The sequence below is a fragment of the Chaetodon trifascialis genome, chromosome 21 (genome assembly GCF_039877785.1).
Source record: "Chaetodon trifascialis isolate fChaTrf1 chromosome 21, fChaTrf1.hap1, whole genome shotgun sequence".
Taxonomy (NCBI): Eukaryota; Metazoa; Chordata; class Actinopteri; order Chaetodontiformes; family Chaetodontidae; genus Chaetodon; species Chaetodon trifascialis.
Window position 1 is genome coordinate 6,429,308 of NC_092076.1, and position 15,469 is coordinate 6,444,776.

The 15,469-nt window shown below is 43.6% G+C and overlaps 1 protein-coding gene across 1 annotated transcript in view; it reads right to left on the minus strand.

Annotated features, from left to right (window-relative positions):
- Window positions 1-15,469, minus strand: part of psme4b (proteasome activator subunit 4b) — a 33,405-nt gene that overhangs the window by 17,027 nt on the left and 909 nt on the right. Inside the window, exons 2-19 of the mRNA XM_070990490.1 lie at window positions 15,232-15,372; window positions 12,945-13,061; window positions 11,593-11,637; window positions 11,301-11,450; window positions 10,557-10,620; window positions 9,997-10,071; window positions 9,712-9,834; window positions 9,517-9,609; window positions 8,845-9,023; window positions 7,528-7,614; window positions 6,699-6,885; window positions 6,229-6,318; window positions 5,307-5,371; window positions 4,950-5,100; window positions 3,512-3,610; window positions 3,007-3,076; window positions 1,799-1,866; window positions 1,070-1,273 (exon numbers count right to left, since the gene is read on the minus strand). Of these exons, the coding sequence (XP_070846591.1) occupies window positions 1,070-1,273; window positions 1,799-1,866; window positions 3,007-3,076; window positions 3,512-3,610; window positions 4,950-5,100; window positions 5,307-5,371; window positions 6,229-6,318; window positions 6,699-6,885; window positions 7,528-7,614; window positions 8,845-9,023; window positions 9,517-9,609; window positions 9,712-9,834; window positions 9,997-10,071; window positions 10,557-10,620; window positions 11,301-11,450; window positions 11,593-11,637; window positions 12,945-13,061; window positions 15,232-15,372 (2,008 nt within the window). The remainder of the gene's footprint in view (window positions 1-1,069; window positions 1,274-1,798; window positions 1,867-3,006; window positions 3,077-3,511; window positions 3,611-4,949; window positions 5,101-5,306; window positions 5,372-6,228; window positions 6,319-6,698; window positions 6,886-7,527; window positions 7,615-8,844; window positions 9,024-9,516; window positions 9,610-9,711; window positions 9,835-9,996; window positions 10,072-10,556; window positions 10,621-11,300; window positions 11,451-11,592; window positions 11,638-12,944; window positions 13,062-15,231; window positions 15,373-15,469) is intronic.

Genomic DNA, 15,469 nt, shown 5'->3' on the forward strand with positions numbered 1-15,469 from the left:
TGCACACAGTATGTTACTAGCCACCGTGTTACATTCAAGAAAAATAGTGACAATGACAACAATGCTTAACTGTTAGCAAACTGTTACTGATATCACTGAATCATGTCTGTCAGCGGTTCCCAACGTTTTCAAGCTTTTGACCCATTAAAATAAAGTGATAACTAATTTTCTCGTCTCATCGCAGGCTTGGATGCACATGTGGAGTTGAAAGCAGCTCATCCTGTTTCCTTTGAGCATTTCTCAAGAAAAAAGCCAACATTAGGCAACAGTATCTTTAATGTACATATATTTAGTTGATTTATATTATTTTTTCTGTATCCTTTTTAATCTGGATCTTCTACGCCTCTCTTCTACTTTGCTGGCTGTAACGTTTTAATTTCCAAGGCGTGGGATTAATAAAGTTTTATCTTATCTTGTGACCCCCTCAGATTTATCTCCTGACCCTTTTAGGGGTCCCGACCCCCAGCTTGGAAACGCTGTTGAAGATGAATGAAGGCATTTTTACAGTTGAAGTTTGCAATCTGTGCAAAGAGCGAGCAGATTTTTGTTTTGTCTCCATTTTCTTTCTTTTCCTTTTTCTGCATACTCAGCGAATTAATTTCCATGAGTTTATTGTAATGCAAAGAAAGCAACCTGAAATCAAAACTGAGAGGTAAAGAGAGATAGTGACACACAGAGGGAGAGAGAGCAGCATTAACAGCCTACAGTCCAGCCGTTATTTTCAATTTGATAAATGTTTCCTAATTCTCTTAATGGAAATGGAAATTGCATTGCAATGACTGAACCTGTAGCGCCCCATTTAATTAAACTGCGAGAAAGTGCAGTTTTAACGGTTGCACTTGTGGCATTTTGCAATTCCGAGAAAGCCTCATTGTTTTAGACCAGATACTGTAATAGCTGCGATAACAGCCAATTTGCACTGGAGGAGGTTAGCAAATAAGCGTAGCTGAAGCTGCGCAGTCAGACTCAAGGGACTGGATTTAAATTTAGTTTGTCAGATTAAATATTAAACATTGTTTTGTCTTTTAAATTAATCCTCCTCCTGTGGCGTACAGCGGGGCGTGTTTACCCGTATAGGGAGGTCCGTATCAAAGCCTCCAGAGGTGCTGCGGTACTCGGTGGGATAGATGAGGGACAGCGACCGGAGTGTGTGCTCCAGCAGATTGCAGGCCAGTGTGTAGGCCCGTTTACAGCGCAGACGCACACACACACACAGGATCCGCTCCAGGTCCCCTTGGTATTTTAACAGCTGTTCGCCATCCACACGGGTTACCTAAAAACAACACACACATGCATGCACGCACACACACATGCAGGCAATTCAGCGCAGAGTTGTGTCTTAAATATTGAGGTTCTCCATTAAATCACAGCATCTGGCTCGTTCCCGTTCGCATTAAGCTCCCAGGAGTAATAAAACAATACAGAAAGGGTATCAATATGTTCTGGTTAACGACAAAGCTCTTTGATATTTACGAGCGCGCAGGCTGCACGCTGCACGCTGCAAAAAATGTCATTTGGTCATCATTTTTCTCATGCAGTGTCACAACGCTATTCTTATTTGTTTTAAAAGGAGAGCAAACGTCTCCCTGTTCCGCACAATTGACGTGTTTTATTCGATTCTGAAGTTTTGTTCAGACACACGATTCAAAGTGGAAGAGACAAATCACTTCAGTAGCAGCCTGTGAAGGAAACAATAATTTAAGTCACAAAGGAGACGAATATTTAGCTTATATTTAGTATTTTAAAAACATCTTTTATAGTGTTGAAGACATTGGGACATGATGGATCCTCGCCTCACCTCAGAGAGCAGCTGGAGATTCCACAACAGCTCCTTATCCAGCTCGTCTTCGCCCTGCAACTCCTGATCTGCACACACACGCACGCACGCACGCACGCACGCACGCACGCACGCACGCACGCACGCACGCACGCACGCACACACACACACACACACATGCATAAATAAGCTGAATAATGTACTGTATGGCTCCCCTGACAGAATGAGCTCATTTAGCTGAATCTTTTTGGGGTCATTTCAGTTTTCAGTCACGCTATGAACAGCAATGTCGGTCACTGGACTGAAATATGTCAACATCTGTTGAATGGATTGAAATGAAATTTTCTGCAGGCATTCGTGGTCCCCAGAGGATGGGGCCTAATTACTTTGGTGAGCCCCTGACTTTTCCTCCAGCGCCACCATGTGGTTTACATTTGTGGCTAAGACTGATGAAATGGATGAAATTTGGTTAACTCATATTCAGTCCTAACTTTGGTGATTATTGACTTTACATTTAGAGCCATCATCATGTTTATGACCAAATACCTGCATAATTACATTCCCATCAGCCTCAGCTGTAGGTGCTAATTAGGCTAATTAGCAAATGTAAGCACGCTAGACTAAGAGGGTGAGGACTATAAACATTACACCTGCTAAGAAAGCACAACATCAGCGTACTAGCATTGTAATTGTGAGTATGTTAGCATTTAGCTCAAAACACAGCTCTCCTCAAGTGCTGCACATTTACAGAATTATTTTTATTATATGTATCAAACATTCAGAATACATGGCCACATAAATGATATTTCTTGCAGGATAAGTCACCACTTTATTGTTAAAATTAAACATTTTCTCCATTAAACCAGCGCTTTATTAAGCAACTGCTAAAAGGCTGCTTTCCTTAGGCAGAAAAACATTTAATTAACAAATACGTTTGATTTGAATACTCCAATAACTGCAATAATAATACAATATAATAATACAATAAGACTGTGTTTAATAAGACATTTGACAATGTGTTAAAAATGTATCTTTGCTGTGCGAACTGCAGGTTTCATTTAACTGTGAACAGACGTGTGAATAAAAGCTCATTAGATTCTAGAGGCCTTGTACAGTCTGCATGCACACACTACAACTGTTTGTACTCTACACACGCTCGAGACTGTTCTACACACACGCGCGCGCACACACACACACACACACTCACACACAAACAGTGTGGTACTGACTGTCAGTAATGTGGAAAATGACGCTGCAGCAGTGAGGAACGAACAGACGGAGAGACTCAGCGGGGTGACACTGCAAACACACACACATGCACACACACACACACACACACACACGCACACACACACGCACACACACGCACACACACACACACACACACATATTTAGATGCCCAAGCAGAAACACAAGCATGCAGAAAATGACACCAGTGTGGACAGATTTTTCCAAAAATGAAGCAAAGTAAAATGAGCATTAACACTGGAAATGAAGACAGCACACGGTAAGCAGGGATGTGAGTATGGCGTGACATGTCGGTGGAGGAGTCGAATGAAAAAACAGATGAAAACACGACTTTGCGTCATAAATGACCTTCTAAGATTGTGTTTCCCTGCAGCTAAATCAACATCTTCAACACATCAACATATGACATGAGACGACTCTTTCTTTGTGAGGCAGAGAGATGAAGATAAAAAGCACTAGCTGATTAAAACACACACACATGCATACCTTGGCTGCAGCTCTGCACATGTCAGCCACCATCCTGCCTGACACACACGTCTCAAAGATGTTGGAGGTGGCAAAATTGTACACCTTCTGCAGCGCCACCTGACACACAGGCAAAATTTGGAGAGATCAACTCAACAGGTGCACAGAAACAGCAGCCGCCCTACGTCAGGGCTGGTATGAGGGTAATACTGTGGACATTATACAAGATATCAGTATTGATTATATTCAAAGTACTCAGCTTTATCTTGGAAACTATGGCAGCTAAGTCTTATTGCATTGATAGAGAATCTTTCTAATGCTATCACTGCTATAAATTTATATTATTCTGTAACAACCAGCTATTACATCCAGCTAATCGAGTGTCTACAGTTTAAACACAATTAGTGGCCTTCCTGTCTTTGCCTTGTAAATATTTGGATCATAAGCCAGTTAATTTACAGAGTAATCACCACACTAATTACATCAGTGGATATAAAATAAGCATGTCCTGTCATCATTATGTAATTACAACTTGCCATTACATCTTATTCACATGGTAATGACTTTTTTCGTACCACATTTCCAAAATAAAAACAGTTTTACTACACTGTGTAATATCAGGCCACGATTAAAGTCACACGGATTAGAGTAAAAGAACGCAAAAGAGTAAAAGTACTCCACTGCAAATACAAGTAAAAGTGAATAAAGTAAATACACCCATTAAGTAGAGTGGCTCCTTTCGCAGTTGTAGTATTATATAATGTTATATTATAGTAGAAGTCTGCACTTAACTACAGTACTTGAGTAGAAGTATTTAGTTACGTTCCACCCCTGACGTGATGTACAATGGCTTCTGTGGCTCTGGAGGACAGCCTGCAGCACAAACTGAGGCGGTGGAGTTTGAAAGAAATGGGCATTAATGAGGCATTTAGGAGGAATCTGCCTCTTGTGAGTTCCCCGGCTTTATGGAGTATCGCTGTAAGCAATTAATGGTTAGCTACTGTCCTGATGCAAACAAAGCCTTAATTGCATCATAAATCATTAATAGATTTATTTGTGTTCCAGTTGTAATCAGCGAGTCTTGTGTTTCGATTCTTGGTGGTGGTTACCCTTTTGTTTACATTTGTGTTATTAATGGATAAGTACCTTTAAAGGCCCTGAAACTTTAAGTATTCCTCTGTAATATTAAATATTCATGATTAAATAAGGAACTAGCAAAGTTTACGTTTGAACAAAAAAGAAAAACACCATCTTTAGGTCTTGATTATTAAGAGTTTTAACACTTAAATCTCAGCTACACCAGCTGTCGTCACATTCTGATGCATATGCTGAATCCTGATTGGTGCACAGCGCAAGTGACATCATCAAAACCAGAGAAAGGCAGGCAAAAAAGCTGAGTGGTCTGTGTGTGTGTGTGTGTGTGTGTGTGTGTGTGTGTGCGTGCGCGCGTGTGCTCTACCTTGTATATTTCTGTGGAGCATTGTGTCAGGATGGTGCTAACAGTAGAGGACAGGCCCAGCTCCACCAGGCTCTCCAGATGAGTCTGGGTATCCGTCTCCATCTCATCTCGCGTCTGTTCCAGGGTGCTGCTGTCTATCAGAGCAAAACACCTGCACGAGCGCAGACACACACGCATGCACACGCCTGTCAGCAGTGAAAACGCCAGCAGCGTTATGGCGAATAAGGCTGCACTGCGTGGCCAGCGGAGCCAGCGATGCAGACCGCAGTGTTTCAGGCAGAAAGAGATACACTCACACCCGATCGCTGACAACGAGGTTTTACAAAGTGACAGTTTGACTTGTTAATTTGTCTGTACCTGTCCAAAAACTGGAGAACGAAGTCTTCAAACTCAGCTGAAGCAAGGCACAGATCTTTCTCAATCTGAGAGGGAGAAATAGAAATGCTCGGTTAGTGTATTTGTACAACGCAAGGTTGCTGTGTGTGAGCTGATTTTAGTCCAAATAATTAAATGAATAGTCCAACAGTTTAGGAAATACGCTCATTCGCTCTCTTGCTGAGAGTTAGGTATACCACTCCCACGTTTCTACGCTAAATGTGAAGCAGGGGTCAGGAGATGTTAGCTTAGCTTAGCATAAACGTGGCCGCAAACCCCACCAGGCGCGTTCAGAAGCAGAGTGTTTGCCTACTTCTGTTAATTTGCTCAGCTTTTGGTCATTTTCTCTTGATATTTGTGCCTCTACCATGGGTATGTAGGCTTCATAGTTTCATAACAGTTTCTTTTCTTACTTGCATTTATTGTTGATGTACGATCAGGATTCTGCGCAGGGTGTTTTATTTTGAAAGTTTACCGGATTCTCTACACAGTTGCTGCGTCTGACTTGGCTCGATCTGCTCTGTGCGGTTTGACACAGCATCCATCAAAATCAGTCTCAGTGTATATTCTCCATGGACAGAGCGGAGATACGCTTCTGGGAAGCTTCTGAAACAGAGATGGAACGCACCCCGTGGAGCTGCATTCATCGTCTTGAATGGCAGCACGCCCGGTGGAATTTAGGGGTCACGCTGTTTCCAGTCTTTGTACTAAGCTAAGCTAACTGGCTCCATATTTAGCATAAAGACATCAATCTTTTGATGTACCTCTGCAGAAACATCAGCTATTCCCGCAAGATAAAAGCTCTTTAAATGATTAACACAAAGTACATCAAGAGTTTTGCATAACATGCTGCAGATATTATGTTTATTTAATCTCTTTCCTGACTAAGTTAATGTGTGTGTACCTCTGTGAGATCACTGTGTTGAGAGGGAGCAGAGGAACAATCCACTAAAGGCACCAGAGTGGTGAAGGTACCGATGAACTGGAACGTCACCTGGACAGAGCGACACAACGGGAGAAAGATCAATTTATACCATCTGATCTGTGATCAAGGCCTAAGTGAAATAACCTGCCAGATGTGGGTGGAATAACTCTTTCAAAGGCATTAATTCATTCTGGTGTGATGGATTAATGCAGTCTGGAGACAATGAGCAAAGCAAGAAAGAAAACCAATCCATTTTACAATCCAGGCAGAAACTGAGGCCTGAGACTCAGTAATTGCGAGTTCTTCAAACTGAGATATTCATTCCACTTTCAGGAATTATTAATAGGATAGGCCAGAGCACGCTAGAAGGGAATTTAATCAGCAAGAGCTGTATTGTCTACTTGTCAAACAATTCTTATTCATTTCTAATCAACACATTCATTACTCACCATGCACTTGCTGAAGTCGTTGGGGTCCACCCCTGGCAGAGAGCCTATGAGCAGTGGGAGCACGTGCGCTCGGCCCTCTGGGTAACGGTTGTTAGTGGAAACCAGGCTGCGAGCCATGCCGATCATGCAGCTGAGAGTGGCGGTGAGGGTGTGCGGCTCCGTCAGGGTCTCCATCGCCGCGTAGGTCCTGTCATACACGAGAAACGAGGAGGTGAGATGAAGGCAGAGTTAGAGGGCAGAGCACCGTGTGAGGTGAAAGGTTCAGGTCGGTGTTCTGGGAACAGTTTGAAGGTAATTATTGCAGACTGGTCACTGATTTGGCACATTGTCACCAGTTGCAGCAGCTGTGCGACAAACAACTACAGGAAGCAATTAAGATATTTTAAAACCCTTCGCGGCTGATTGCTGCAATTTGCGTCAAAATTCGTACCAGTTCTCGGAGCAATAGCTCAGTCAAATCTGAACATGCATGTGTGACACACGTATTTTTAGCTTTGGTGTGATTTACACTTACGCAACATCATTCGCTCTAAATAAACATCCATAAATCCGAAAATGATGCTACTCATCCATGGATATGCTATATGCTAATTCAGCATGCATTTAATGATGACAATCACAGCTAACTTCTCCTCACTCACTCACTTCCTGTTTACATTCCCAATGTTCTCAAATTACAGAAACTGAAGTTCCAAAGCTGAGAACATCATTATCCTCTGATCAAGGTCAGTTAAAGAGTAATAATATGAGCCACAAAACACATTGAAATTAACCGTTTTTGACAGTACATCGACCTCATTCATGGCAGATATCTCACTCAAACGCTTACTTCTCAAGTACAGGTGGTATGGCGAGCTCTGGCGTGAGGAGAGCCAGGTTCTGAAGAGCGTAGGCTGCGTCGGTACTGCCGATTTTGCTGCACATCACCAGAAGAGGGCAGACATAAAACAACACACAGTACAGCGTCAACAACAACAACGCACGCAGACAGATAATCACAGATGACCCGTCTTTATCCAGATTAGGCTTGGCGTTGCTGAGGCCCGTGACTGCGCTCGCTGGAGACACACAGCAGGGTTTGGACTTGTTAGATAACAGACTGGTACTCATTAAGATGGCATGTTTGCATGGTGACAATCCTGCAAACACTGATATGGTGACATGTAGGTCAAAGCTGCTAAAAACTGGGCTAAATCAATCTGAAAAATGAAGGTATTTCAAAGTTCATATTTTCATACAGTATGAAGCACCTCTTAATTACACAAAAACAGAGCTGCTGAAATGCTGCTGAAATAATCGTTTAATGTAAGCTAAATGTCTCCAGAGAGTTCACTTTTCAGCCAAATTTAGCCCTGCAGATGACCAAATACAGGACTGCGATATTTAGCAGAAAAAGAACGATATCGTTGAGATAAAACTGGGTGAGATAAAACAACTGGGAGGTGTGAAGCCAAATATGCAGTTGGAATCTATTTGTGAACCAGCGTCCTGGCTCAAAAGCTGGAGGTCTGTGGGAACTGTGGTCATTAAACGTGGGTTAACAAGGCCACTGATTGGTTCTGACTGTGCAACTGAATGCTCACACCTCCTCCCACAATAACACCTATGTGGCTTCTATTTCTGCCTGAGTAGAAACAGTTTCTATCGGCCTTCCCACACACTGCCTTTGTTTTCAAAAGTCAACTTACAGCCTATTTTAACAGACTGGCCTCTCTTACAAGCTAATATTACACTATTTATGTATTTTGGGGCGTCTCTTAATCTCTTGTTTGATTCTATTATTGTAATTTTACTTTTTCCAGCAATCCTTGAACAATTGTTGCTTAGTTTCTATAAATAAATCACTCTCTGAGTAATGCTGAGTCATTTTGTTGCATTTGTAGTAATTCAGCTGCCAGAAGCAAGTTCATCATGTCATTTCAAACTATGTTATGCATGTGTATGTGTAAAGATAATCAGATTTATATATATGCAAATGTGTATATATGTAGGAATACGTGTTTATATGAGTGAGTATATGAGTAGTTTTCCTAGGATGTTGAAATTTCTCCAGATCTCTGATGTTGGGTGTAACTGTGCAAGACCACACGCAGAAATACCGGCTGTAGCTATTATCACAGCTAATTAAACTACCAACGTGCAGTACCTGAACATGGCCAGCAGGGCGGCTCCGATGAGGCTGCGGGTGAAATCCTGTAAGTCTGCATCAGTCAGCTTCTGACACTCAGGAACCAGCGTGATCCAGCTGGGGTCGGCGTACCGCTCGCGGTGAACGCGGCGCACAACGCTCGCCGGGAGACGCTGCAGCAGCCGCATCAGTCGGGACTGCAGGTGCACACACACACACACAATCACACACAATTTTCCATCATCTGCCTAAAACTAAGCTTAACCCAAGTCTTCATCCTAAAATTTAATGATTTAAGTTATGGGGATGTGCGTTTTGTCCCCATAAGGAAGGTGAGTCCCCACAGCACAAATGTGAGTGTGTAGATTTATGTCCTCATAACGTGAGTAATACACGTGCAGACACACACACATTCAACATTAACGTTATCATCCAGAGACACATTCGCACAGTCTGCAGTAAACAGATCTGTGATATCGCTCTCTTCTCCGGCACTTGTGCATTTCATTATTGCGTTGTTAGTGCGAAGAGCCAGCCAAGTTCTGAATGACAGGTTATAAATCAAAGGACTCTGACAGGAAGCAGCTGAAGATGTGTTCACAACTCGCTCGGAGTGTGTGTGTGTGTGTGTGTGTGTGTGTGTGTGTGTGTGTGTGTGTGTGTGTGTGTGTGAGTGAGAGAGAGATTTACCTGCCAGCGGCCATGATTGGAGGGGTGGTAGAAGGAAGCGATGCTGTTGAAGAGGCAGGTCAGCTCCTTCTGTGCAGGGTTTCCTGGTCCCCCCTGCAGGAATGTAAATCACCAAGGTCATTATGCAGCCGCAATAAAAATTTATGTGTTTTCTTTAATGTATTTTTATGAGGAAAAAGTCTGCAGAGTGTGTACCAGCAGCGCCGTGATCCAGAGCACCAAGTGTCCAATGTCATACGAGTTGGTGAGATACCGCGGTGCCACCATCTGGCTGACCCCGACTGGAAGGTTCAGACTGCGCAGGATCCTGGTGAAGATCTACACACACACACACACACACACACACACACACACACACACACACACACACACACACACACACACACACACACACACACACAGCATACAGAGAAGAGTTTCAGCAGCCTGCAGTAAAATACATTACACTTGTATATCCACATAATTCTGCTAATGACTCACTGTGGGAATATAAGGGGTCCAGTCCACGTAGCCGATGTTATCGTTGGCGAGGCGAGCAAACAGGTTGACTAGATGCTGCGAGACAACATCGGACAAACAATCACTGCGAGTGCAAAGGACATTCCCAGAAGTGAAGGCTGTCATTCCAGGAATTAAATATAGCCCCTTCGAAAAAAAATGGAGTCGCTCGAGAGGAGAGGACGAGCGCGCAGCCAGGCCGCTGTGTGGCCAGGAGGCTGGATGACTGCGCCGAGGCACAAATGGAAAATCTTATCTGCGTGCCGAGTGGAAAGCCCCGGTGCTTTAACAACATTTCAACATTTCGATCATAGTCATCAGGAAATGTAGGACAGTGTGTCAGTCCAAATGACTCCATCCATTTTTAGGAAAGCTGCGTGATTCATTGCTTATTGTCATTTAAAAGGATTTTTAAAAATCCACCACTTGGTGCTGCAGATTTATATGGAAACTTGAGAGGTGGAATTTTCATTAATTTCAGATTTGAACATCCAAGTGTGTGTGTGTGCGTGTGTGTGTGTGTGTGTGTGTGCGTCCCTCACCCCTTCCCAGCTTGGCTGATTTTGCACTGACATCCAAAGATTCATCATCTCATCAAACCACAACCTGAAAACACACAAAGACCAACATCATATTCGCACACACACACAGACACACCTGAAGCTGAATTCCCCTCATCTATCTCCAATTCCCCAACATATGAACTCCAGTCCCTCCCTGGTAGATTCTGGAGGAGAGAGAAAAACTAAATCGGAAAAATAGAGTATTAAAGATGATGTATTGTGGAAACTGCGGGGAAACTGCTGATGAATCCAAGACGAAATCCAGACAAATAGCTTGCGAAAGAGTGAATATACTGGAGAATGCAGTGAACGCTGTGAAGGGGCTTGGTAGCTGGAACGCAACCATGAAGGGTGAGGAGAGAGAGCTACAAAGGTTTTCCGAAGAAGAAAAATCATAGCAAAAAAAAAGAAAAAAAAGGAGGGCAGGGGGAGCACTGCTAACGTAAAAAAAAAAAGATCTTTATTTACTGAAAGGGCCTGAAAATGTGGTTATAAATGACACACACTCCAAACAAATTACTTAATGATTTCCATCACAGCACCAAAAACGTCAAAAAATGCAACACATTCTACCTTTTTCTGCTGGCAGGTTGTTCTATAAACAAACAAAGGGCGCCTTTGCTAAAACTTTATGAGCCCTTTGTGTTAGCTCTGGCCTGAGACTAGTTGCACTTGGCGTGTAATCCGGTTTCCAGACAGATCCGTTCAAGCTGGCCCACTTACTGGAAGCCCTGACCGTGCTCCTCCGGGGGCATGATGGTGGGCAGGAACAGCTCCATGTTGCTGATGGCCTTCTGCATGACCACGTCAAACACGCACAGCAGGGGGCGCCACTCATCCAGCATCTCCTTGGTGGACGACGCGGGGAAATACCTGGAAATATCCACAAGAACACACACATATGCAAATGGAGATACAAATACACACACTGATCTACAGTACGCAGCCCAAGTGAGGATCAAAGCAAAACATTATCTGGAGAACAAATTACGTGATCACAGCGGATGAGACTTACAGTCTGCAGCTTTTGATCAAAGCCTTCAAAATGTGGTCCACTGAGCTGCAAACAAGCAGAGAGAGGAGGGGTGTGAGGGGGTCTGTGGAGGGATTCAGCTTTCAGTGCCTCACTGAGGTCCACGCGTCCTCAGCAAGGTTAAAAAAAACCCTCAGCGCTCAGCCATCAATAAATCCGTCGGTTATTTTTTCAATAAAGCTTAAAAATGCTCCCATAAAAATTTCCACAGTCCGAGCTGTCATCATAAAATTACTTCTTTTGTCTGACCAACAGTCCAAAAGCCAAAGATAAAAGCTTTCGAGCATTATAAAAATATTTCAGAAACCAGATACTGTTTGGAATCTTTGCTTAATGAATGATAACTCTTTAACATTAATTATTCATTTCACTCAATAAATTCTTTAGAAAAGAGGTTAGCTTTTGGCCTCACAGTTGGGAACAGAATAGTAATCGAGCTTTACTGATGCACTAAAATGAGTTAGATGTGAAAAAATAAAGTAATTATGAAACTGCAGCCAGTAGCTGGCTAACGGCTAGCCTGAATCAGTCCAAAGGTAACAAAAGCCGCATTTTCAGCAAGTTAACGTCTGGGGACATTACTTTACCCTCCTTAAAGTGCCTGCTCGAGGGGCACTCCTGATTGGTCGAGTGCTCGCAGCATTTTACTTTACAAATCTGCAGCCAGACACCAGTTTGTTTATTGTTCACTGTGCTTCGACAAATCAACGCGGAGACATGCTTACGAGTTATGAGTTATGCTTTGCTGGAGTCATTGTCGTATAATTGTGAGCAGAAATGACGTGTAAAACACGTCAGCCGACTCATTTGCCTAATCTTTGCAGGTCTTTAGACTGGAAACGCAGACAGCCTGAAGGAAGCATTCAGTTCCTTGAAAATTTGTTCCTGGAAGAAAGAGTTCGTCACTCCTAAAGCTCCCATTATATCTCTTTCCTTTGTTATATCGCAGACTGGGTCTTGGTCAGGACCAGTTGCTCGGTGTTGTGTCAGAGTCTTCAGGAGACTCCAGGAAACTCCTGATCCAGACTAAGAAATAGTCCAGAATTTAACCCCCCATAAAACGGTAATTTGGTGATTTATTGGGGTGCTGGTCAGTGAGTTTTGTTCCCTTGTTCCACAGCCAGGAAAGCTGTTTCCCATCTTTATGCTAAGCTAAGTTAGCCAGCTGGAAGTAGCTTCACACTTAGGATAGACACACGAGAGTGATACCAATCTTTTCATCTGTTTCCCAAAAATGCCAAACTTTTCCTTAAACGCAGGTAGGAAGCGCACACACAGTACGCCAGTACGCCGTTCTCATCACAACACATCCACTTAAAGGTAAAACCTCATACTTGGGGAACCAGATGAGTCCAAGGTGCTCGGTTTTGGAGTAAACGACCCTCTCGTACAGGTCGTAGAGCGGTCGCCATGGCAACTGCAGGTCATCCCGCGACAGCAGTTCCTTCTTCCTGCGAGAAAAAGGAAGTAAATTATCGACCGTCCAATTCACAGAGATTTTGCAGGACTTCAGGCAGGTTCTTTAATATTCAAACCTGCAAAAAAGAAAAACCCTAGTCAAGACAAACTGAGCGTAATAATGTTTCACTGACATGGGAAACCACAGGGTGTCTGAAAGAGTCTGTAATTGTGGGAAAATGAGTCACTACCTCACAGGCTGAACTCAACGCAGTGATGACAACCTCCAGACATGTCTGCAAACACAACACTGAGATTCTTTGTATTCCGTAAAGCACAACTGGACTGACAGCTGCAGACATTAGTAATTTGGAGGTGTAAACTCAGCTGGTATGAAATATTCACAATACAACGTCCCTATAAGGGGCTCCACAGAGAGAGCTGAAGAGGGTGCGAGCTCTGAAAGGAGACACAACCGGCTATCTGCAAGCTGTGAGGTTACCTTTTCCTGTGATTCTTGATTTTTCAAACACCCTGTTAGGCTTTTAAATTGCTCGGTGAGCGGCGTGCCACTGATGAGTGCTTTATAAGCTTTAAAGTGCAGCAGGTTTTTCTAATCCTCCTGAGAAACTTTCCCATCGCTTTCTTTGTACTCCACCGTTCTTTGTAGAAATCACAATTTAGAGGAATAAACCCCGCAGAGAAGTTGAAAGTGAAGAATATGCACAATTTCCACCGGCGCAGATTCCTCTTGTCTCCTCCTCTCTCATTCATCTAACAGGTACGGAGCGGAGTCTCATTGGGGACATTTGAAAAATGAAGGGAAGAAGAGACAATCGTGCAAATGACGGTGAAAAGCGAGGGAAGAAGAAGAAAAAAAAGGCCTATTGAGACCCGACGCGTGATGTTGAGTATCAAATCTATCTCTCAACTGTGAGACCTGGCACTTAATATACGCTTAGCCTAGATCTTTCTCTTTTCATCTGATGGAAAACACTCAGACAAATGACATCTACATTACACTGTTGTTTTGTGATGGATGTGAAAATCATGGAAACAAGTGGAGACAAATGAAAAGTGATGAATGTGACCGCTCTTGAGAATATGCTGCAGATCTGATTTGAGAGACAAAAGCAGGAAGTTACGATGTACTGTAGGTCAGGGCTGAAAAAGCAACAAATGCGCGGAGGACAATGTACTTCGCTGTCCTTTTAACTGACTAAGAGTGTGCCTGCTTGTTACTCTCCTACATTTCAGAGGGAAATATAGTACTTTTCACTCCAATACATGTATTTGACAGCTGGTGTGTTACAAGTTTAATTCCATTCATCAGCATTTCACACTTCAGAAGTCTGTGAGTTCCACCAAAAAGAGAAAATTCCCTTCAAAACTTCAAAGATGGTTTCAGTTAAATATTATTGTTCAAAGCAACAACTCAAGTCCAGTTTTTCTTCTTTCCCATACCACATTAATCATCTAATGCATGACCCCCAAGACTCATTTTGTGGCACTCTCGAGGGGCCCAACCCCTCAGTTTGGAACCACTGGACCAGATTTTCTATAATGAACATCAGTTCTGGAGGATTGTGCAGCCTTCGTGGAGGGATCTGCTCTGTGATGCTTTCTAAGTGCCTTTCTCGAGTCTGCAGGTACTTTAAAGCTCTGACATGGCAGCGTTCCAAACGGCAGAGAGGTAAGTGAAAAATCCACCTTAACAAGCACACGTCATGACAGTGTACCACCTGCGGCACGGCAATGTTTGCCAGCCAGGCCGCTCACCGATCTCATTATACTTAAGGATAAAGGCAGAGAGGCTGACGCTGGCGAGTCTGGGTTACAGAGGCGAAGAGCATCCACTGATAAAACTTCCTCGATGTCCTCGTATTTCTGCCATGTTTTAGAAATCATACAGTTATTTTACTGTGCTGTGCTGCATCTATCCAGCAGCAGGCTACCCTGACACGTTTCTCCCCAGCTAAGTCCCCCAGCTCCTCCTGGGGGATCCCCTGGTACTCCCAGGCCAGATGGGATATGTAAGCCCTCGTGTTCTGGGTCTCACAGAGAGGCACCCAGATCAGATGCTGGAACCGGCTTCTTTTTATTAATATGAAGGAGTTCTCCGAGCTCCATCCAGATGTCTCACCCTCAGAGGACAGGGTGAGGCGCTCAGATGTCCTTTATGCATGTTGTGTGTATACACCTGTGTGTTTGTGTCACACCCACTTGAGAAGCTGGATGAGCAGCCTGGCGTAGCCCTGCATCATGTGAGGCTCCAGGTTTGGCAGCGTGACCAACTCATACAGCAGCTTGATGAAGAGAATGTGGTCCTCTTTGCTGAACCTCCGGCCGTACAGCTTCAGAAACCTGAGGGTGGAGGGTTAGCAGGGGGTGGGGCAGGTGAAAGGTGACCATCAGTGAGCGGCTGATCGCTCGCCGCTTCCTGCAGCTGACCCACATCCTC